Source organism: Amia ocellicauda, chromosome 1, assembly GCF_036373705.1.
Source record: "Amia ocellicauda isolate fAmiCal2 chromosome 1, fAmiCal2.hap1, whole genome shotgun sequence".
NCBI lineage: Eukaryota > Metazoa > Chordata > Actinopteri > Amiiformes > Amiidae > Amia > Amia ocellicauda.
In genome coordinates, this window is record NC_089850.1 from 26,318,120 (window position 1) to 26,340,942 (window position 22,823).

The 22,823-nt window shown below is 36.8% G+C and overlaps 1 protein-coding gene across 6 annotated transcripts in view; it reads right to left on the bottom strand.

Moving 5' to 3' along the window:
* The window catches only part of LOC136747056 (3',5'-cyclic-AMP phosphodiesterase 7B), an 81,954-nt gene that overhangs the window by 8,563 nt on the left and 50,568 nt on the right, over positions 1-22,823 (bottom strand). For 4 of the 6 annotated variants that reach the window (XM_066700013.1, XM_066700043.1, XM_066700028.1 and 1 more), the window contains 6 exons: positions 13,634-13,717; positions 5,357-5,508; positions 4,871-4,934; positions 2,382-2,477; positions 1,200-1,300; positions 470-601 (listed from right to left, as the gene is read on the bottom strand). In XM_066700013.1, the coding sequence (XP_066556110.1) occupies positions 470-601; positions 1,200-1,300; positions 2,382-2,477; positions 4,871-4,934; positions 5,357-5,508; positions 13,634-13,717 (629 nt within the window). The remainder of the gene's footprint in view (positions 1-469; positions 602-1,199; positions 1,301-2,381; positions 2,478-4,870; positions 4,935-5,356; positions 5,509-13,633; positions 13,718-22,823) is intronic. The other 2 variants (XM_066700022.1, XM_066700035.1) reach the window with 1 other exon arrangement.

Below are 22,823 nucleotides of genomic sequence, written 5' to 3' on the forward strand. Positions count from 1 at the left end.
GGGGTTTAAGATGATTTTTTGTTCTTCTTTGTTTTGTTTAAAACACTTCAAAATGTGCTCGGGAAATATTGCTGCTTGTCACTACTAGCAATGTAGTTTCAAGAAAAAATGTATGTACTTCAAATAAGTAAAAGTCAAGTAATATATGTAGAAACATATTTTCCCTATTTTAATTACTTAGCTATGGAACCTGGTCTTTTGTCAACATTATTTGATTGTCCTTTTAATTTGTATCCATCCTCTAACTACAGATTGTTATTGAAGATAATCACTAATACCTTACTCTTTTAATAATCTTAGTTATACAATGATTAATAATTCAATAATACATTTGATATGCAAGGCCTAAAGAGAGAATTAAACAGGGACTGTCTGATCTCAAGTCAGACAAGCTGTCTGCATAATTGAATGTGACACCCTCACCCACAGGCATACTGTAATTGTTGGCCAATGGAAATAGTGGGCATACCTGGTACAAACTGGCGAGGTGGTGTTTGGTTTTTATCAGAAATGGCTGATTGACTCCAGGATGATCCACGTCATGGGCTGCAGCTGCCATCAGCCCCAGAAACATATCCAATGGGGTGAGATATCTGGCAAACTGAAACACAGATAAGAGATTATTGGGTTGGGTTACTAAGATGTTACTGTTTTAGATATTACTGAGCTACTAAACCTGTGAACTCCCGGGACATGAGGCATACTGCAGATTGCCCTGGTAAAGTAAAACAAAAATCCTCAGCAACCTGTGTTAGAAAACACAACCACAACTACCAAAGCTCTATATCAGAGTCCCCAATATCTGACTCCAGGAGGGGAAGAGTTAAAACTAACTGTGCTCCCTAAATTGGTTCTCTTTTCTGTGAGTAATTACTCTACTCTGGATTAACTGATTCCTAGTCAATCAAAATGAACTGTATATCACTGAGTTATGGGAAACAGTTTACCTTGAGATGAAGGACCAGCCCCCACCTGTTTTCCATCTCAAGGGATAGGCAACCAGATGCCATTCAGTGAATTATTTCCCACAGTCTGGAGCTCTAATCATATCAAAGAGCAGCAGAAAGGGCTGCCACTGTCAGTTTCAAAGTCAAGGTCATCTATTTAAGCGATTGGCTAGACAGACAGGCGACAATGAAGGATCCCTCCAGTTGCTATGACAACCCGCAGTACATGGAAAGAACACCTGGCAGGCTTACTTTGGGCTCCTTTAGGTAGCAATGCATGGCTTGAGTGACGTCAGCAGCATGAACGGCATTGTGGTATGGGTTTTGGCTATGGTAATCTTCCTGTACCATCACTGCCCAGAAATAAGGAAAAGGTTGATTAGCATTCAGGATCTGCAGGAAGTATGAAAAACAAAATGGCTACCAGAGAGTGTTAGACATCAAAGGCCATTTGGAATGCAAAGTTCTATCTCCTTTCCCATCTCTGACTTATTTCAATGTTTTATTTATAACAACCATAGAATAAATGTTTATGTCTGCCGGGGTGCCCTGTTTTGCATTCTGTGTGTGTCATGAACCAAGAGGCAAATTGAAGGGTAGATGGGCCATTGCTACAAATTAGTCATCCGCTGCTGACACTCCATTTTCAATTTGAACTCCCTATGTACTTGAAGGTCAACAGAAGAGTGATGTCAGCTGAAATTTACTATACTGTAAAGCCCGTGCCACTGTTGATAGCAACGTATTAAACAACTTTGATCACCACACAAATGTTGTGTGTCAGCAATGTGGTCTAAGGTTTAAGCCCTTAGAAAATGTATGTAACGGTATGGATTGTGAAAAATGTAACCAGAATTTTAATATTGAATGTCATATCAAGTTTATTAAAACAATGTCCATATGTAAAGATCTTACAGAGGAACTGGTTCTAAAAGATATACAGTGGTGGCCAATAGTGAGGTGTTTAAATTCACAATGCAGATTTTAATCTAATATGTTCTCCTTGCTTGTACATTTTACATTTGATTATCGCAAATAATTTTTTTGTTTTGATGGGAGAATTTTGTGTTAAGGTTAATGGGCCAAGAAATATTATATTGCACACTTAAACTGGGAAGTGGAGTTACATTTTTGACTAAAGGAAAAAAAAAAAATCTGTTTGCCATCTGTCATGCCTGGATTTTGTAAGATGTAGACATGACTCCCCTTTTCCTTCCTTCATTCCTTGATTCAATTAAACATAATATTCAGCTCTTTTCAATAACATTTAATACCTCAAATAATAATAAAATGATTAATAATGAATATTGATGCTAATCTGAATGTTACACATGAGATGAGGAGATTAAAATAAAATATTAGTGTTAATGTTACTGAAAACAAAGTCTGATTCTGAAGTATTTCTACTTTGTTTTATTTGTACTCAGTACTTACCTAGAAACCTGTGTAATTTAACCATATCTAGATGGAAATGATGAATAAGTCCGTGGACGTTGAAAAGATGGCACAAAAGTGTAACTAGACTGTTACCTGCAAAGAAACAACATTTTAGCACATTACAAACCAACAGTGCTAATTGCCACTGAAATCAAATCCCACATAACAGGAAAGCATACAAGCTGTATTAAGATTCACAGGTCAAAGTGTATTTTAGCCTTAATTACTTGCATTTGAAAACTCAAATACAAGGTGATTCACGATTCAGGCAGTGCTGTTGTACAGTCAGTAAAAGCTGAGGGTACAAATTAGTCAGGTATGCAGAACACAAATGTGTGGTAATGACACTCTTTGATCTACCACTTAAGTACAAGAGATAGTTTTGGGTATAAAGCTGCATGACTACACTTTAATACTTACAGCAAAAGGGCAAGCAAGTAAGAAGAATGTACTAAAATGAATCAACTACATTATGGAAATTGAACCAACAATGCCAACTGCTGTAAGACATTGCTAGATAGCGCCCTGACTATGCCAAGCCAAATTATAATTTAGAGATATCTCAAAATGCATTTCAAGATATCTTGAAATATTTCAAGAAATGATTTGCAGATATCTCTAAATGATTTAGAGATATCTTTAAATGATTTAGAAATATCTGCAAATCATTTCAAGATATCTTTAAATGACTTCCTGTATGTTGGCTGATATTATCACTCCCTGTTTCCTCATTCAGCTACATAGAAATTAATGAACAAGTGAACAGGAAGTGATAATCTTGGGCTACATACAGGAAGCCATTTGAAAATATCTTGACATTATTTAAAGATATCTCTACATTAACAGGAAGTAATTTGCAGATATCGCAAAATGATTTAGAGATATCTCTACATTAACAGGAAGTAATTTGCAGATATTGCAAAATGATTTAGAGATATCTCTAAATGATTTTCAGATATCTGTAAATGATTTGCAGCTATCTGGAATTATTTGAAGATATCTTTAAATGAATTAAAAATATCTCTAAAGTATAATTTGGCTTGCCATACTCTGACAGGATTATGAGCACAATGGTAATCGGATGACTAAAAGATACCAGAAAATAGTCGATGATAAGTGAAATCCAGATTTGCAAGCAGTGATGAAGTCACAGATTTAAATCTGGTTGTGATGGTGAGCAGGAAAAATAACAAAATTAGATTTACTTGTCAGTTGCCTGCATGGAGTTCATCATAATAGATTATATTTGTACACATTTAAGTTATATGCAGGTACAACATCTCAAATGTAAGTTTATGAAATTGTGAACAAACAGGTTGCGAACAGTTTTCTCTCAAGTCAGGCCCACAACTAAAACACCCACAACTAACCAGCAGGCACGGATAGACCCCAGGTGGTGCTTGAGCCCCTGCCCTTTTTCCCTTAGACTCAAAAAGTGCCCTTCATCCCCAGCACCCCCCCCCCCCCGCCAGAACGCACTTTGTCATCACACCCCCTCCCTCCGGACTACACTTCGCCAAGACAGGGTACCCTTTTTTGGATTGAGCCCCTGCCCCTCAAAAAATCTGTGCATGGTACTGCTTTACCAGACATTGGGCCATTGAGCTAAAATGTAGCCAATTTTATTTGTTTTAATTGTTTGGCATTGATTTCAAAAATAAACATTCACATCACTGACAAATGGTGCATCATAAAGTGTCACAGACATAATACATATATATATATATATATATATATACATGTAAATATATATTTACACACACATAAATATCTACTGATTTTTCTACTGATAAAGTCTGATTACTTTGCTCAAGTATTTCATATGTCATTCCAACAGGAGTTTAGTTGTAGGGAGTTGTAAGAAGCTACATAGATTTAGTAAAGTACAATTTGTGACTTTTAGTCTTGAAATACTTGCACAAGTTTAGTATTTTCAGAAGTACAACTTCAAATATCAAAGAGGTTTTGGATGCCAGATGACTGGGCTCCTTGAAGTAAGGGCTCAATTAAGTTCTTAATGCAACCAAAATTAGAATTGTCTCCTTTTATTCTTAATTTATGTATTATTTTTGACCACATTTCCAGAACATAGAATTAAATAATTGTAGCTCCTTACACGTCTTTACTATCAGCAAATTATACATTAACCTCATACCAAAGTGTATGAGGATACCAGAAAATTACCAGCAGATTAATGCAATGATTACAAAAAGAAAATCTGTCAGACAAATTATCTTCCAGAATAATTCTACATTTTATTTAACTCAAAGATAAATTGCATGAAAAATGACAGATTTCTAAGCATTTCCCTCTTTGTTGTTTCCTTGTTGAATCGTTTCCAAGCTTTCTCTTTGTGTTCCAACAAGTTACATCTGTAGTATTTTCAAACTGCCACTTTCATTGCAAATTAAGGGTCATTCAGGGTAAGTCAAAGCAGCCCCTCTCCCAACCTCCCACAAACTCAGACAAAATCAAAGTTTTATTACCATTTGTGAGTCGATCAAACAGGAAAATGTCAAAATTCCACATTCCAACCTTCGACAACATGTGCTGTGGAAAAACAAATGGTGATAAGTGAACATGCTAAAATATCTTCAGAAAGAAACACTATTTTAACCTACCCTGTCACGTGTCTCAAACTAACTGTGCTACTAGGAGCCATTGGAAGAATAACAAACATTATGACAGTAAAAATTGCAAGATCTTTCCATTGTATTTAAGATAACACTACAAGGAATCTTAAAGTACTACAGAAGGACCATTTCTTGGAAGTGACTGAATTAACATGAAATTGTAACACTTGGGAAAAAAAAAATCACTAGTATTTCAATTTTCTGTGAGTGGACTTACGTTCTAGTTTGGAATTATATGAAGTGTTTCAACAGGTTTGTAGGAATTACTGCAGAAATGCTAAGACAGTTCGTTTCTTGGTTGAGCCCTAAAAGTGAAATCCTGATTCCTTTACTTCTTACCGCAGCTTGTCCTAGATAGTCTTCATCTAAGAGGTGTAGGGAGGTCTGTGGTACAATTCCACGCAGAAGCCTGGAAGCATGAAAGTACCTCTGAAAACTCAAAAGTCTTTTCACTTTTTTCTTAGTGCCGATTTCTCCTGAGTGCGCTGTAGCTAGAAGGAAAGGAAAGTACAAAATAAGAAATACATTAAATACATAAATTCATGCTTTGACACATATGTAAGTACATAAGGACACAATACATTACTATTACAACTTATATAAGTATTCATTACAGTGTGATGAAGTTCAGCAAGCATGCCTGGCCAAAGAGGTAAACCTACTTAGCAGGTAAAATAGCCAATCCGTATGCAAGAAAACACTTCATGTTTTAAGCCTCAAGCAACTCCTTATGTTCTCATTAAGATTTTATGTTCACTCTGAAGTGGTCACTAATGGTCACTTTGACCACTTTAACAAAGAATTGTATACCAAGATCCCCCCACTCAAAACTCCTGACATATTTTAATTTGTGCTTTGTTCAAAACTAATTAGCATTTCTGCATGGGAGCAGAAAAGAACATCTGCATTGAGTTTGGAGCTTTTATATTACAATTGGATAGTGTTGGAGAGAGTAAATGAGAACAAATATCACGGTTACGTATTCAGATATAAACATTTCAATAACTGTATTGTACTGTTACTCAAGTATTCTTATTACCAATACTTTCAAGAAATATAGAAGATTATTTTAAGGATTACCTTCCTGATAATTTACAGGAAAAGGCACATGACTTGAGTTAGGAAATTGCAGTCTTTTGGCAGCAATTTCGTTTGAAACATTATAGTTGTGTCTCTGGGTGCATGACAGACACGTTAACTACTCTTAAATAAAGTCAGTTAGATTTTATGTAATGTATGCACTGACAAATGCTGTGTCTCCATACTGGAGTAATGCATCAGATTATATTAGATTATTTTCAAAACAAAGGAATTCATATTCTCTAACAGAATACTTTTCTTTTTACTTGATCAGTTTCCCAAAGATGAAAGTTCACTGGAAAAATATTATTCTTAGATGTGTACCTTTTCGAAAGCTGTTCATATAGTGCAAGAATAGACAATGCAAAGGGCCCCCTCAAAAGAATCCCCGTACAAATTAACACCATCAAAGTATTTATAGCTACGGTTTCAACAAGAGCTTTGCCGCAAGTCAATACCAAGACTATTATTATGCCAGCGAAACACACAGTGGGAATAACAGTGTCAACTCTCAGCCTTGGAAACACAAACATTGTCTCACTAATTACCAGGAAGGTCAAATGCAAAATTCACCTTAAATCTTTATTAAATATATATCACTTATGAGGGATATTTCAGTACCAATGTATTCCTCCAATAAACAAATTGTGATGATATATATATATATATATATATATATATATATATATATATATATATATATGCTGCTTAAACTCAATTTATACACATAAACCACTGAACATACACTCTCTATAAGCTATCCTTAACCCTTCAGTTTATTCAATGACCATAATTTATCCTCTATAGTTCTTAATTAGCCAGAATCTCATTGCTAATTTATTGTTCAGTTAAGTTTAACTAAAACACATTTTCTTCCCCCTCTTCTGATCTCTCTTGACCTCACTCTGTCCTGATGCTAGCTCATCTCCTCTCTTACATCCCCTTGACGCTTCTTCCTGAGCCACATATGCAGAATCTGGCTATTCCTCGCCCACTACTCCAGACCACCTAGACGATTGCAACTCCCTCTAGGCCGGCCTGCTAGCATCTGCTACCCATCCTCTCCAGCTCATCCAGAACTCTCCTGCTCTCCTCTCTGCCTTGATTTGCCCATGCTACGACACTGCTCCGCTCTCTGTACTGGCACCTGATTTCAGCTCACATCCAGATGTCTTGATAAAATCTCTTATCTTTCCTTACACTTCATCCAAACAATTCTGGTCTTCTGGACTCTCCATATCTACATTATGCTCCCCTTCCTCCTGCGCCTGTGGTCCTTCTGCAGTGGTGGCACAACTCACCTATAGAGGTCAGGACTACACAGTCCCTGACCACTTACTGACATCTGCTCAAGACAAACCTGTTCAGACTGTACCTATAGCACTTCATCAAAACTCTCCTGGACACTTCAACACTCTTACTTGTATGCATGTTCCTAATGAAACAAATTCTCCCTACTACTCCTGATTACTTAGCACTTTTAATCTAACCGTAACTGCTTCTGCATTATTGATATTTATTCTGGCTCTACCCCTGGTGATGGAACTCGACAGTATTTTGTACATACAGATGTGCTCAAAGTTGTTGGTACCCCTCCACAAAAAACGAAGAATACACAATTTCCTCTGAAATAACTTAAAACTGACAAAAATAATTGGCATCCACCATTGTTTATTCCATATTTAATAGAAATCAGACTTTGCTTTTGATTTTGTTTTTCTACATAATATTGTAAATAATAAAACAAATGAAAATGGCATGGATACAAATGATGGGACCCTCAACCTAATATTTTGTTGCACAACCTTTAGAGGCAATCACTGCAATCAAACGTTTTCTGTAGCTCTCAGTGAGACTTCTGCACCTGTTAACAAGTTGTTTGGCCCCCTCTTCCTGAGCAAACTGCTCCAGACTGCAAGTTTCAGCTCTTTCCATAGATGTGCGATAGGATTCAGATCAGGACTCATAGAAGGCCACTTCAGAACAGTTCAATGTTTTGTTCTTATCCATTCTTGGGTGCTTTTAGCTGTGTGTTTTGAGTCATTATCCTGTTGGAGGACCCATGACCTGCGACTGAGACAGAGCTTTCTGTCACTGGGCAGTACGTCTCGCTCCAGAATACCGTAATAGTCTTGAGATTTCATTGTGCCCTGCACAGATTCAAGGCACCCTGTGCCAGGCGCAGCAAAGCAGCCCCTAAACATAACCAAGCCTCCTCCATGTTTCACTGTGGGTATGGTGTTCTTTTCTTTGAAAGCTTCATTTTTTTGTCTGCGAACACAGAGCTGATGTGACTTGCCAAAAAGCTCCAGTTTTGACTCATCTGCCCAAAGGACATTCTCCCAGAAGGATTGTGGCTTGTCAATATGCATTTTAGCAAATTCCAGTCTGGCTTTATGTTTTTCTTTCAAAAGTTTTTCTTTCCTCTTGCGGCTGCGCCCAGGGAGGTTGAACTTCTTAATAATATTTGCAACTGTTGTCACAGGAACATCAAGCTGCTTGGAGATGGTCTTGTAGCCTTTACCATGATTGTCTATTATTTTCTTTCTAATCTCCTCAGACAACTCTCTAATTTGCTTTCTCTGGTCTGTGTTCAGTGTGGTGCAAACAATGATACCAAACAGCACAGTGACTACTTTCCTCCATTTAAATAGGTTGAATGACTGATTACAAGAGTGGAGACGTGTGATACTAATTAAAGAAACTAATTAGTTAGGAATATCACTATAATCCAATTATTTATTATCTTTTCTAAGGGGTACCAACAAATGTGTCCAGGCCATTTTAGAATATCTTTGTAGAATGAACAATAATCCATCTCTTTTCACAGCTTCTTTGCTTTATTGTATGACATACCAAAGGCATGCAAGTATAAATTATGCAATAGCTTTTAATTTAATCACTTTTCAGGAGGAATGATGCATTATTTCAATGAGCTGTAAGGGTACCAACACATTTGACCACATCTTTATATACTTGGAAGCATCCTTGTTTTATTATTATGTTTTCTGTAATGTTTTGGAAAATGTTTTTGTGGCTGTCACCCTGGATTAGAGCTTCTGCTAATAAATAAACAAACAAACAAATAAACAAATAAATACATTAATTTTTCCCCTGCAGAAAGACATTTGTAGAAACAATTATCTCAGCTCATGTGCTGAATGTAGCTGTGTTGACAGCAGGGAAAATACTGGATTGCAGAATAAGTCTAAATATATAAATAAATGCTCTTTTTAGTTAGTTTTGCACATTTCAATTGCAGTGAACTGAAGTTAATTACTACTTTAGGCCATGATACTGAAATTAACCTCCCTTGCCACCATGAATTCAAAGCGAATGTTTAAAAAATACATTTCACACACATTTGGACGGAAACGTCAGAACCTTACACCAAATGTGGCTTTGCTTACTGTCTTCCCCACAGATACACAAACTCTGAACTCTTTAAATCTGGTTATGTTGTCAATGAGTCAGAACCCAGGAATGGAGCTCTTTTGGACCTCCTTCACATCCCAGCACTCAGTGCATCTACACAATGTGGGGCCCTTTCAAAATACTCCAACGAGCGACTGTCAGTCAATCAGTGTATTTAAAAAGACCACTACGAAATTCAAACAAGCAATCAAGGAGTTGATTGTAAGAAAGTCCAGCAATCAAGCAAGTCAGATAGTCAAACACATCATGCATGTCAGGTAGCCCTGCTCTGAACAATACTTTGACCTTGATGAGGTAATATAATTAGCCAGGCAAATTTCATAGTGTTTTTACATGACCACTCACTTTGCTGGGTCATGTCACCTCCAGAGGCACATCATAGTGAACGTTAAAATGTACCATTAAAATCTTTCCCCTTGCAATTTTCTCGCCTGAGATTGAATTTACTGCGGCTCTGGATAACAAATATATTATATATATATATATATATATATATATATATATATATATATACAGCAAATTGGGGGGATGAGAACTAAAAGTGATCAGCATAAAAACATAACAAACAGTCCTGACATCCAACATAAACGATAAACAAGGAATAATTGCCCATAACTGGATTTTAAAGAGATAAAAGGGGGGAAATACATTGCATAGTGTTCCTCTTTAAAAAGGTTATCTGGATAAATTTCTAAGCTGGGCTGTATTAACAAACAATTATATCTTGGAAAATAAGACACTAATCCTTTCAGTGGATTTTAGCAATTTATCAGCAAATCCAGGATGGGTACACTGGTACCATATGGTGATGTTAAAACAACGGCAACAACAGCATCTTCCCCAATACTTGATACAATGCCAAGTGTCCCTAGTAACTTCACACTCAGTTCAAAAGTCTGCATGAAAAACTGTAAGCTTTCATTTTAGGTCAAACTTTTGAATATTCATCACATTATTAACAAATTCCCACAATGTGCCGATTTCTTTTCTTTCCAAAAATGTTTGTAGGTGTAATGAGGGGGGACATTCAACAGTGGATTCTATTCCCTCCAAAATATAAAGATTAATGATCTGTGGTCTATACCATGAATATAATGTTATCAGTATGTTATTAAGGTATGAATTAAGCATAGCTATAAGAAAATATAGAAAGAATACTTACTTACAAGCTTACTTGTATTTACAGTAAGAGAAATTGCCAAGTTGCATTAATGTAACGTCCTCTGTATATAATTAAATCTTTGAACTGGCTTTGAATTGAGCCTTTGTTATGTTGTGTCTATGTACAACTATGCAGTTATTTATCAAAGAAGCAAGGTAATTTAGACAAACTACATCTTAGGAAATATAATTACACTCCTTTTTATTAACCATACATGACCACACTGAATGAAAGGGGGCATCTCTGTAATAAGCAACTGTAATTGCCAATTTAATTGAACATGGTTTTCTGCTGAATTAAGTCTAATAATATGGGCTCACGTGTACAGCGATCAAGCCCTGGTAAACCTGCTAATGGGCTTTTGTTCAGGATCAAGATGACAGCCAGCACACTGCACTACACAATTTGCTGTTGAATTATGTGGCTTATTGAGTGCTTACAACATTAACTAGATTGAAATAAATGAAGACACCCCCTTTCCATGGATCATTATATAACTCAGTATGTGAGTTTAGATTCTGACATTTCTCAAGCTGTTTACAAGGAGTGAATCATTTTGATAAGAGCACTGTACTCCTGAATGCAAAGTGAAACAAATGCAATAAGCATTCCTATATTATCCAGTCTGACTCACTGATTCTCTGACACGGATACTCTCTATAAAACGTTTTGTTAGTTGATTCTCTTTGACGTTTTTTATTAATCTCTGGGAAAAGAAAACCCATGTAGAATTCAGTTTATCAAAAGTGTTCCTAACATGTCACCATTGATGCAAAAAACTAAATCATATTGTCTATGTGTGCCAAGGTCACATGAGGGCATCAGTAGCATGTAACTAAATCTGGGATTATCTCTGAAAAGCCCTTAACTCCCACATCAGCCTAACTGAGGGGACCCCAACTAAACCCATATAACTACAAATCCCATGCTCTGTTCCATAAGAATTGATCAAAAAAATAAATTAAAACATATATTTCTGACCTTAGAAAAGCTGTTTAAATATGTCCGTAATTCAAAACATGAGTGGTATATTATGTAATGGTGACACTTGTTAATATACAAAGTGCTTTCACAAAATGTAAACAATAAATATACAATTAACTTTTCCTTTTTAGTTAACATTTTTCTTACAAGCGTTCAGCACAACCTTTTGAGTAAAGACATATTTTCATTGTATAAAGCATGGAGCAATTTGACTTCTTCTTTGTCACAGAACGCATTAGGCCATGTTCTTATATCTAATATTTACTTTGGAGTGTTAAAAGTGTTAAATGTATGCTTGTCTTTTTCTCTCAGTGGGTGGTAGAGGAAAGTTACACTATGTGGTCTAACAGACATTTGCCATAACCTTGAAATAAGAACAAATTATGATTATCATGTGAGGTAAAATTTGATCCCTAAGGTCAATACAACAGCTGGAACAGCACAGTTAAAAAAAATTTAAAAGTCAGGGATCTAGCAGTATTCCTAAAATGTAGGTCATAGATACATAATTTCCTTTCTTTTATATTTAAATAGTAACATTATGTAATTTGAAAATATGAACAGCTGAAATACCATTCTTATACATTTTCTTTGAACATTTATTTTTCATATTTTTCATATTTTAGATTTTTCTTGTTCCGTTGAGTTATTTGAATATGTGCTTATTAATAATAATACTAATACTAATACTACTACTACTACTACTACTACTACTACTACTACTACTACTACTACTACTAATAATAATAATAATAATAATAATAATAATAATAATAATTTATTTAGCAATACGGTTACTGTCCATCCAAATATATCATGCAGTAGCAATTTAGTAGACTTTAACTGATAAATGCAGTTTAACGTTAATCCTGGTTAGGCTCAGATTCTGATTTTTAAGAAGCTTAGTATGATCTGAATATCCCCTTTATCACTGATTTATGTTAATAGTGCAAGAGAAAAGTACTCATGAGATTTTGAACATTAAAGCCTAGGAACTTTTACCCATTCAAGACACATCATACTTATTGGTTTGCTAGAAGTTAATTTTATATAATAACAGTCATGCTGCTTTTATTAGGGAACCTGTTGAATGAGCATTTAAAATGTGGTTTAGTTCATTTGTTTCACAGCAACCAGGCCTATGTGTGTAGAAGAAAGGCATCAAGTGTCTTTAAACCCTGCAAAGCATTGATACACTTTACCCAGAAAGACTACCTCCACCTCAGCAATGAAACAAGGACCAAAGAACACAAGTAAAAATGATCTGTAGCTGATTGTTAATACTTAAAATATCACTTGTTTACAGAATTATTGTACTGAAGCTGCCTCCCGAGAATCCTTCATAAAAGGCTGGAAAACAATATTTAAATCAGTAAGCTACAAGCAGCCAAACAAGCAAGATTATAAAGGTTTATAATGTTTCTGATGGTCTTATTTTAATATCTCATAGCATGTCAGGATCATGTCTGTCACTAGTGTACAGAAGTGTACAAAAACTCAGGGCCTTAATTGCTTTCCATCAAGTGATGTCCATGTACAGAGACATACATGATAAATATATATCAAAACAATTTGTAAATGTAGCCTCCTCACTGTCTCAAAAACCTAAAACTTCATATTTTGATAAGTTTTGCAAAGTGTGACACTCCATAAGATGCTAAGTGTGGCAGTTCCAGGTAAAAAGCAGTTCTTGTCTGAATATTGGCAGACAGCTGGTTGGTGAAGATTTGCAGACCAGCACTTGTGTAGCCAACAGCCGAGCCACTGCATATGAAGTTACACATGAAACACTACTAGATTTACCCAGTGTAGTTTCTGAACATTACTTCCGGACATTAATTCCTGTAGCGTGCAAGTCTCCACTGACTCTCATGTGGGTTCATATGAACTTGAAGTCTACATGATATGACAGGATATTGCTTTGTATTATACTATTGAAGGTGGAGTGGACTTACTGTTCAACAATCGGAAGTCTATGAATGGGTATGACCCTCTACGTTCAGAGAGTACCCCGGTTTGCCCTCTTACTCTTCCATCTCCTGAAAAATAAGAAAAAAAGAATGCATTTGTCCTTGAAGTTACACGAAGATCATAAACCAGCCTATTGTGCAACAGAAATCCATTTCAGGGGCCACCAGTGGAAGAATGATGCTTTATTATTGTATTTTAGGTGCATTGACTTCCTGTTGATCTTTGACTGCAAATCAGAGCTATTTGAGTAGGTGCCAGGTTTCCACTACAAAGTGTCAGACAGTCTATAACACAAAGGATATATAGCATTGTTTTGTTTTAGAAAGCTAAGAAACCTCAAAAGGGACACCTCTGAGCTTCATGTGGGAGCAATTTCCTGGAAGGATGTTAGTCTGGATGACATATCTGCGTCACATGAGAACAATTCCTGCTTGATAAGCAGGTTGACACACAGTGTGGTACATGGTAAATGAACAGAACAGGCCCCCACTGGATTTCTCACTGTAGCAGTCTTGCCAAGGTCTATGTCCTTTTCCCCATCTGTTCAAAATACCACTTCTGACTTTACACCAATTTTGGTCATTTGCAAAGGTTTTTTGTTGTATGTTGAAACTACATTAAACTTATCTGACTTAATCATAAAAACAAATAAGTATCTGACCTGACCTGGAATAACCTTGAAAACTGACACTGAAAATCAAGAGGAAAAAATTGATCAACAAAGGCTGCTGGTGCTTATGATATATATATACACTCACCTAAAGGATTATTAGGAACACCTGTTCAATTTCTCATTAATGCAATTATCTAACCAACCAATCACATGGGAGTTGCTTCAATGCATTTAGGGGTGTGGTCTTGGTCAAGACAATCTCCTGAACTCCAAACTGAATGTCTGAATGGGAAAGAAAGGTGATTTAAGCAATTTTGAGCGTGGCATGGTTGTTGGTGCCAGACGGGCCGGTCTGAATATTTCACAATCTGCTCAGTTACTGGGATTTTCACGCACAACCATTTCTAGGGTTTACAAAGAATGGTGTGAAAAGGGAAAAACATCCAGTATGCGGCAGTCCTGTGGGCGAAAATGCCTTGTTGATGCTAGAGGTCAGAGGAGAATGGGCCGACTGATTCAAGCTGATAGAAGAGCAACTTTTACTGAAATAACCACTCGTTACAACCGAGGTATGCAGCAAAGCATTTGTGAAGCCACAACACGTACAACCTTGAGGCGGATGGGCTACAAACAGCAGAAGACCCCACCGGGTACCACTCATCTCCACTACAAATAGGAAAAAGAGGCTACAATTTGCACAAGCTCACCAAAATTGGACAGTTGAAGACTGGAAAAATGTTGCCTGGTCTGATGAGTCTCGATTTCTGTTGAGACATTCAGATGGTAGAGTCAGAATTTGGCGTAAACAGAATGAGAACATGGATCCATCATGCCTTGTTACCACTGTGCAGGCTGGTGGTGGTGGTGTAATGGTGTGGGGGATGTTTTCTTGGCACACTTTAGGCCCCTTAGTGCCAATTGGGCATCGTTTAAATGCCACGGCCTACCTGAGCATTGTTTCTGACCATGTCCATCCCTTTATGACCACCATGTACCCATCCTCTGATGGCTACTTCCAGCAGGATAATGCACCATGTCACAAAGGTCGAATCATTTCAAATTGGTTTCTTGAACATGACAATGAGTTCACTGTACTAAACTGGCCCCAACAGTCACCAGATCTCAACCCAATAGAGCATCTTTGGGATGTGGTGGAACGGGAGCTTCGTGCCCTGGATGTGCATCCCACAAATCTCCATCAACTGCAAGATGCTATCCTATCAATATGGGCCAACATTTCTAAAGAATGCTTTCAGCACCTTGTTGAATCAATGCCACGTAGAATTAAGGCAGTTCTGAAGGCGAAAGGGGGTCAAACACAGTATTCGTATGGTGTTCCTAATAATCCTTTAGGTGAGTGTATATATATATACAGATAAGGTAAACAGAATGAAAAAAGGTAGGCCTGCCTAAGATTACTTCAGTTCTTTGTCCAGTAGTTATACAACAGAAACAGTCTACAATATGTGAAGAGCAGACTTTTGGTTTTATTATTAGATAAATGAATACTGCAGTTCTTCCAATCTGCATATTTGGGAAAAGGAAAGCCAAAGGCAATTGTGCATGAAATTCTAAAAAGCAGATATATTTCACATGCAATTCATTCATTTTGAATATTTGTGAATATTCCAAAGAGACTTGACAGCATGAAATCCATACAAGTGACTGATATTTTTACTTGCCAGTAACACCATGATTTGTTGATGGCAAAACAACTGTACTTATCAGGAGCTCATTGGGGAAACAGACAGGAAAGTGAACATCATGTTTCCAGACAAAACCCGAGTTCTCAGACAAATTCAAGAGCAGAGGCACTATATGAGAGACGAGAGTGGAGAGGGTGTTTGTGTATCAACTATGTATATGTATTCAGTTCACAAAGCTCCTAATGATAAACAGCAGCTGTGTTTGGGTTGAGAGAAACATACACAACACTCAAGGCTCACACTGTATGGAAACAGTTTTTCACTCTGAGAGAAATTCCAACTGTATAATGTGTTTAACTACACAGAACATGCCGTTTGATTATGTTCCTCTCCCTTTAAGTAACCCTTTTAACATGGATGTTTTGGTCCTACTTTACTGTGGTTGATATGTCAATAAGTGATGTTACTCTGCAAGCTGGTTTGTGTTCTACAGGCTGTTTGACATTTACTTTATTATTTGTATTAATTTTGCCATGAAGGCCTTTCAAATGCCTTAACACAATGAGGCACTCATGTTGTTGCCACTGAGATTAAACAAAACAGACCGATTGATATCCACAAAAAAACGTATTGCCCTTCTGTGTATGCCTGTCCTGACATCAAGTGAGCTGACATTCTGTCGACCAGTTTCCAAATCAGTGTCTCAATGAATGCTATGGAGTTTGGAACAAAAATGAAGTACAGCTGTGCAGGGCAGTGTGTGCTTAATGTCATTTGAAGGGTATACCAGTCACCAGGAACTGAAATGTACTAATGTTTAAACCATAAAAGATAAATAATTCCCAATGCATAAAATACGATAGCATTGTTGGGGGGGATGTTTTCCATTTGACTTCAGCTTACATAAGTTCTAGTAAAACAGTCTAGCAGAAACAGAAAAGAAAAAAATGAACTGAAAAGCAGTTGTTTGCTTATGTTTTGTGTTTTTTGTGTATTTTTTGTTTGTTTTTGTCAGTTGGAAATCAAGGACATGCTAAACGAGGAATAATTCCCAGGAATTAAACTGATGTAGCATTTAAAGACAGACAAAATTGATGTTAATTTCTAGACCCCTAGAGCACTGTCATATGCAAGCCTGATTCCCTCACTGGGGGTGTTCTCTAATTTCTTTGTTGCTTTTTTGCTCAAATGCCTGTGGCACAGAGTGTACTAATAAGTCAGCCGTTTTTCACAGAAATTGGAAAGAAAAACATTTTAATCAATTGTACCCTTTGAAGATATGCTTCACATTTTATTCTGGATGTTTTCAGAAAGATTAGCAGCTTCACAACACAAATATACATAAAGACCTATATTTACACAGAAAAATTAAATTTGGTATTTTTCAACTACACCTATGTTATTGAGCTATTATATTTCTTATTAAAATATAATTGTGTTTTTTTTGTTGTTGTTTTGTTTGAGTTTTCTTAACATGGCAAAATAATATTTTGGCAAAGAGTTTCTACACTGACAAAATGCGAAGTGACAGTTTACTAAACTAGATTTTACAAATTTAGATCACAAATTTAGTGAATACACACACAAACAGAATCCATACTGAAAATACAGCAGAAATACTGGAAAATGTTGATGATCCAGGAATTTGGTTTCTACTACCCAGGATTAGTGGCACCCAACAATACTGGATGAATTAACAGACTGGCAAAATTCACACAATTTGATTAAGCTCAGGTGAGTTTTGTTCCTTTCATGCTTTTGTTATTTTTCCATGAAACAGACCCTGCACACACACAAAACATATTCAAAATCAGTGTCTGGTGAATTGCTCATTTGTGCTTTTCTATTGTCATGTTTGGTCTCTTATGCACGCAAAGCCATTTTCAGCATTTGACTGCAGTAACATTACTATCTAACTGTCTTAAAGTGTCGTAACAGTCGTCTGTCAAACAATGCTTGCCAACCAGCACCTTAAAAATATTGCCCTTATTTCAACAAATAACATAAGTGCTTATTTGTTTGTTTTTATAAATAGAAAAGACTGGGTATTGCCAAAATCAAAACAGGGCAATAAAAAATAAACAAAATGAGAAAGGAATTTGTCACATTATTTTACTGACCTTTCCACAGGAAATACCTCAACAGAGCTAAACTGTCATCTGCCTTGAAAAATAGGTAGTGTATTTCCTGTAGAAAATGGGCTCCATCAGATCTTTTACTTTGACTCCTTTTTCTATTATTTTGTCACTTCAGAGTGCATTTATTGCCTTGTTTTGGTTGTGATTCAAGCTTCCTCTATTGGCACAAAACTTCTTTCTTTCTCAGACAATGACAAAAAGGCTTGCAGATGAGTTGGGAGCAGAAATGAAGTCAACCTATAAATTTATGTCCTGAAAATGAACAAATATTGCAATATATTTTCAAGGACTGAGTCACAGGCTTCTTCAAATTTTTACACCAATTTGCAAAAAAGCAACACTAAAAGTATAATAAGCACAACAATAAGTATAAATAAGATAAATAATAAAATTGCCGAGCCACACATGCCATTTCCAGGATACATACATACATTAGGATTTTACTCAATGTAGTAACATTTTGAAAAGAGTGTATTGGGTTAGATAAATACAGGCATGCAATAGTTTAAAGGTTTTCCAAATTTTGTTATGTAATACAAATATATGCATTTCATTAACACAAATAATACATAGAATAATACTTTTAGAAGAATGTTTTAGCAATATCTTTTTAAATTCGGAGAACATTCCATTAAATCTATCAATATTAAGCCAGAGACGTTATGTGTTTAGTTCTTTATTGGAGCCTAGAGCTCAGGACAACAGTGTTATATAATATTGTCTGCGGTTAGAATGTCACATGGCATTAGCTGACCTAGGGTTTCACAATAACCTATTGATGTTTATCCTGCTCAACTATGGCAGAGTCCTGGGCAGGGGAGCCATATAGCTACCACTTACCCTGTCAGACAAAGCCTAGGTGGGGGCTGGGGAGGCACAATCAAATGCACAGCTTGATGGGATGGTTGGCTTGACTTTAGATACCCTTTCATTAACATGCTTTAATGTTGCTCTATATGAATTGTTCAATTACGTCTGGGAATCCCAGAGATACATTTTCTCCTCTCTCTTTGGTGTCTAATGGTTTATCTACTGTCTACTTATGCAAATATTAAGTTGTACTTCATGTACACATCGATTCGGCAAAGCACTCCAAGCAATTCCCCTGTGAAGGGCACTGTATCCAATGAAGATTGGTTGATTCGCTGATTGAATAGTTACTGAACCTAATGATGGGAGTAAACCAATCTAATGTATCTGCCATAAATATATTTTGTGGCCTTTGTTTCATTTATAGCTTTTGTGCGGTGTAATTGGTAAAACTCTTGCCAAACTTTAATTGAATTGAACATCCAACACACTATAGTATTCATATTTAGAACATAGTTGACACAACGACGGTGGAGAAATTCAACACTACAACTGAATAAAAAAGAAGGTGTTATGAGAGTAAACATGAACTGCAATAGCCTAGCCTGACCCCCAAGCTGTAAACAAACCTAAGAAGACTATTCTGATTGGAGGATTGTTACCACTAGTGAATTTGAATGGTTTTGGTGCGCTGGACTTAATTTTTGTGTCATTGATTGCTCTATGTGTATGGTTAATTTAGATTGTTTTGGTTCTGACTGGCTTCTGCCATCATTTCTGTAGGAGCTGAATTGGGTAATATGAAAGATCTTCAAAAACCCAGTTATGCAAATTGAGAGCTTTCTACAGTATTTATGGTCTTTTGCATTAAAAATGATTAGAGTGTATTTGCAGGCAAGTAAAAAAGACACTGATACTTGTTCTTAGTTCTTTACCAGCCTTGTCTTTTTATCAAACATATTTCTGTTTGATTGCAGCAGTGCCTGACAATGGTAGTTTAAAACCCTTAAAGCTATTTCCAATTAAAGACTCATGCTCTAGCTGCTGTTCGTGAGTCTTTGAATAAACACTTGCTCAAATGTGTTTTTTAAGCAAATACACTATGTTTGAGCAAAATATTATAATGGAAATCATGTGAAACAATTATACAGCTTCCCAGAATAACAAAAAAAAAGAAGAAGAAAAGACAAAATATAATGTTGTCTGTGACTCCAGGCCTATTACCTCATGGAAAATGTATTTATGAATTTTGAAAACACAGAATTTGCAGAACCTAGGGCCAAAACAACATAGACAGCCAATTGGCTCCTTTGTCATGCATTAAAATATGCATGAAAAGATGGAAGAACACAGCATAGTAAACAATAAAGTAAATGTTTATATACGTGTGTGTGTGTAGTGACAGGGTCATCTGGTTTTCATTCCAGCTAAGCTCTCCATTACATAACGCATATACATTTTTGGCTGACTTAGTCAACATTAATGTATCTTCAGTTACGTATTGGAGACGTCTCTAACTCCTGAAGGAACGGGTCTCTCAGCAGCACAGTTGAAGAAGATGGCTGCGTGCTATTTGCTGCTGTACTCTTAGAGCATTTTTTTTTTTTTTTAAATAATAGTGTTTTGCCTTTCTTCTGGCAGCTACAGTAACTATACAAATTCTAACCCCCTTTCAAAATTGTAGCTTGTAGTATTTAAATTGTAATGATTCACATGATTTCAGGATACATTCAACAAAGAGCACCAAGGAGCTTTCAAGAGAACTCCGGGACAAAGTTGCTGAAAGGCACAGATCAGGGGTTGGGAATAAAAAATATCAAAGGACTCGAATATCCTTTGGAGGACGGTCAAGATTATTATTAAGTCTGAGTGGAAGGTGAATGGCACCACCAAGACCCTACTTAGGTCAGGCCATCCCTCCAAACTAGATGAACGAGCAAGAAGGCGACAGATCAGAGAGGCTACCAAGAGGCCAATGGCAATATTGCAAGAGCTACAGGCTATTATGGCCAATACAACATTACGTCAAAATGACAACATTATCCCCAGCACTCCACAATTCTGGCCTGTATGGTAGGTTGGCGAGAAAGAAGCCATAACTCAAGAAAACCCACCTGGAAACACTCAGGAGATTCTACAGCCATGTTGGCAAAATGTTTTGCAGTCTGACATGTAAATGTAAAACCAAGCTAAAATGGAAGTTTTTGGCTTAAATGCGAAGCTTTATATTTGGCACAACCCCAACACAGCACTGGGTGTAGACTTTCTGTAGGCACTGTATATAATCTTGAACTTATGGAAACGTATGGAGACATAGTCCTTAAGTCCAACATCAACAAAGACTATGATGTTGCTACTGGAAGTAGTGTACAGTGCCTTGTGAAAGTATTCACCCCCCTTGGCATTTTTCCTATTTTGTTGCATTACAACCTGTAATTTAAATACATTGATTTTTATTTGGATTTCATGTAATGGACATACACAAAATAGTACAAATTGGTGAAGTGAAATGAAAAAAATAACTTGTTTTAAAGACTTCTAAAAAATAAAAAACAGAAAAGTGGTGCGTGCATATGTATTCACCCCGATTTGCTATGAATAAGATCTGGTGCAACCAATTAACTTCAGAAGTCACATAATTAGTTAAAGTCCACCTGTGTGCAATCTAAGTGTCACATGATCTGTCATATGATCTCAGTATATATACAGCTGTTCTGAAAGGCCTCAGAGTCTGCGACACCACTGAGCAAGGGGCACCACCAAGCAAGCGGCACCGTGAAGACCAAGGGCTTTCCAAACAGGTCAGGGACAAAGTTGTGGAGAAGTACAGATCAGGGTTGGGTTATAAAAGAATATCCGAAACCTTGAACATCCCACGGAGCACCATTTAATCCATTATTAAAAAATGGAAAGAATATGGCACCACAACAAACCTGCCAAGAGAGGGCTGCCCACCAAACTTCACGGACCAGGCAAGGAGGGCATTAATCAGAGACCAAATATAACCCTGAAGGAGCTGCAAAGCTCCACAGCGGAGATTGGAGTATCTGACAATAGGGCCACTTTAAGCCGTACACTCCACAGAGCTGGGCTTTACAGAAGAGTGGCCAGAAAAAAGTAATTGCTTAAAGAAAAAAATAATCAAACACGTTTGCTATTCACCAAAAGGGAAGACCAGCTTTTTGGCCATCAAGGAAAACGCTATGTCTGGCGCAAACCCAACACCTCTCATCACCCCGAGAACACCATGCCTACAATGAAGCATGGTTGTGGCAGCATAATGCTGTGGGGATGTTTTTCATCGGCAAGGACTGGGAAACTGGTCAGAATTGAAGGAATGATGGATGGCACTAAATACAGGGAAATTCTTGAGGGAAACCTGATTCTTCCAGAGATTTGAGACTGGGACGGAGGTTCACCTTCCAGCAGGACAATAACCCTAAGCATACTGCTAAAGCAACACTCGAGTGGTTTAAGGGGAAACATTTAAATGTCTTGGAATGGCCTAGTCAAAGCCCAGACCTCAAGCCAATTGAGAATCTGTGGTGTGACTTAAAGATTAAAGATGCCAAGGGGGGTGAATACTTTCACAAGGCACTGTACATTGAGCAGTAGGTGGCACTCTTTGCTTTGGACCCCAAATTCCACATTCTATACAATAACTCTGTACAATGACAAAAGGTTTTATCATGCATGACCGTAAACCAAGCTTCACATGTACATTTAACATCTTATGACACTTTTCACAAGCTGGTTCTTTTCATATATAAAATCAGACATACTTGAATTTCCCCCTACCTTAACTGGGCAGGTTTTCATCATGTACTTTAGGATCCAGGATTGAGTTGATGTAACTGCAAATAGTTGTTGTTTTGATGTCTGACAAAGATGTAAAACTAATCTTTGGTGACCTTTGCTGGGGCAGCTAAAACGATTTCTATCCAGGCCTTCAAAAGGTGTGTGGCTT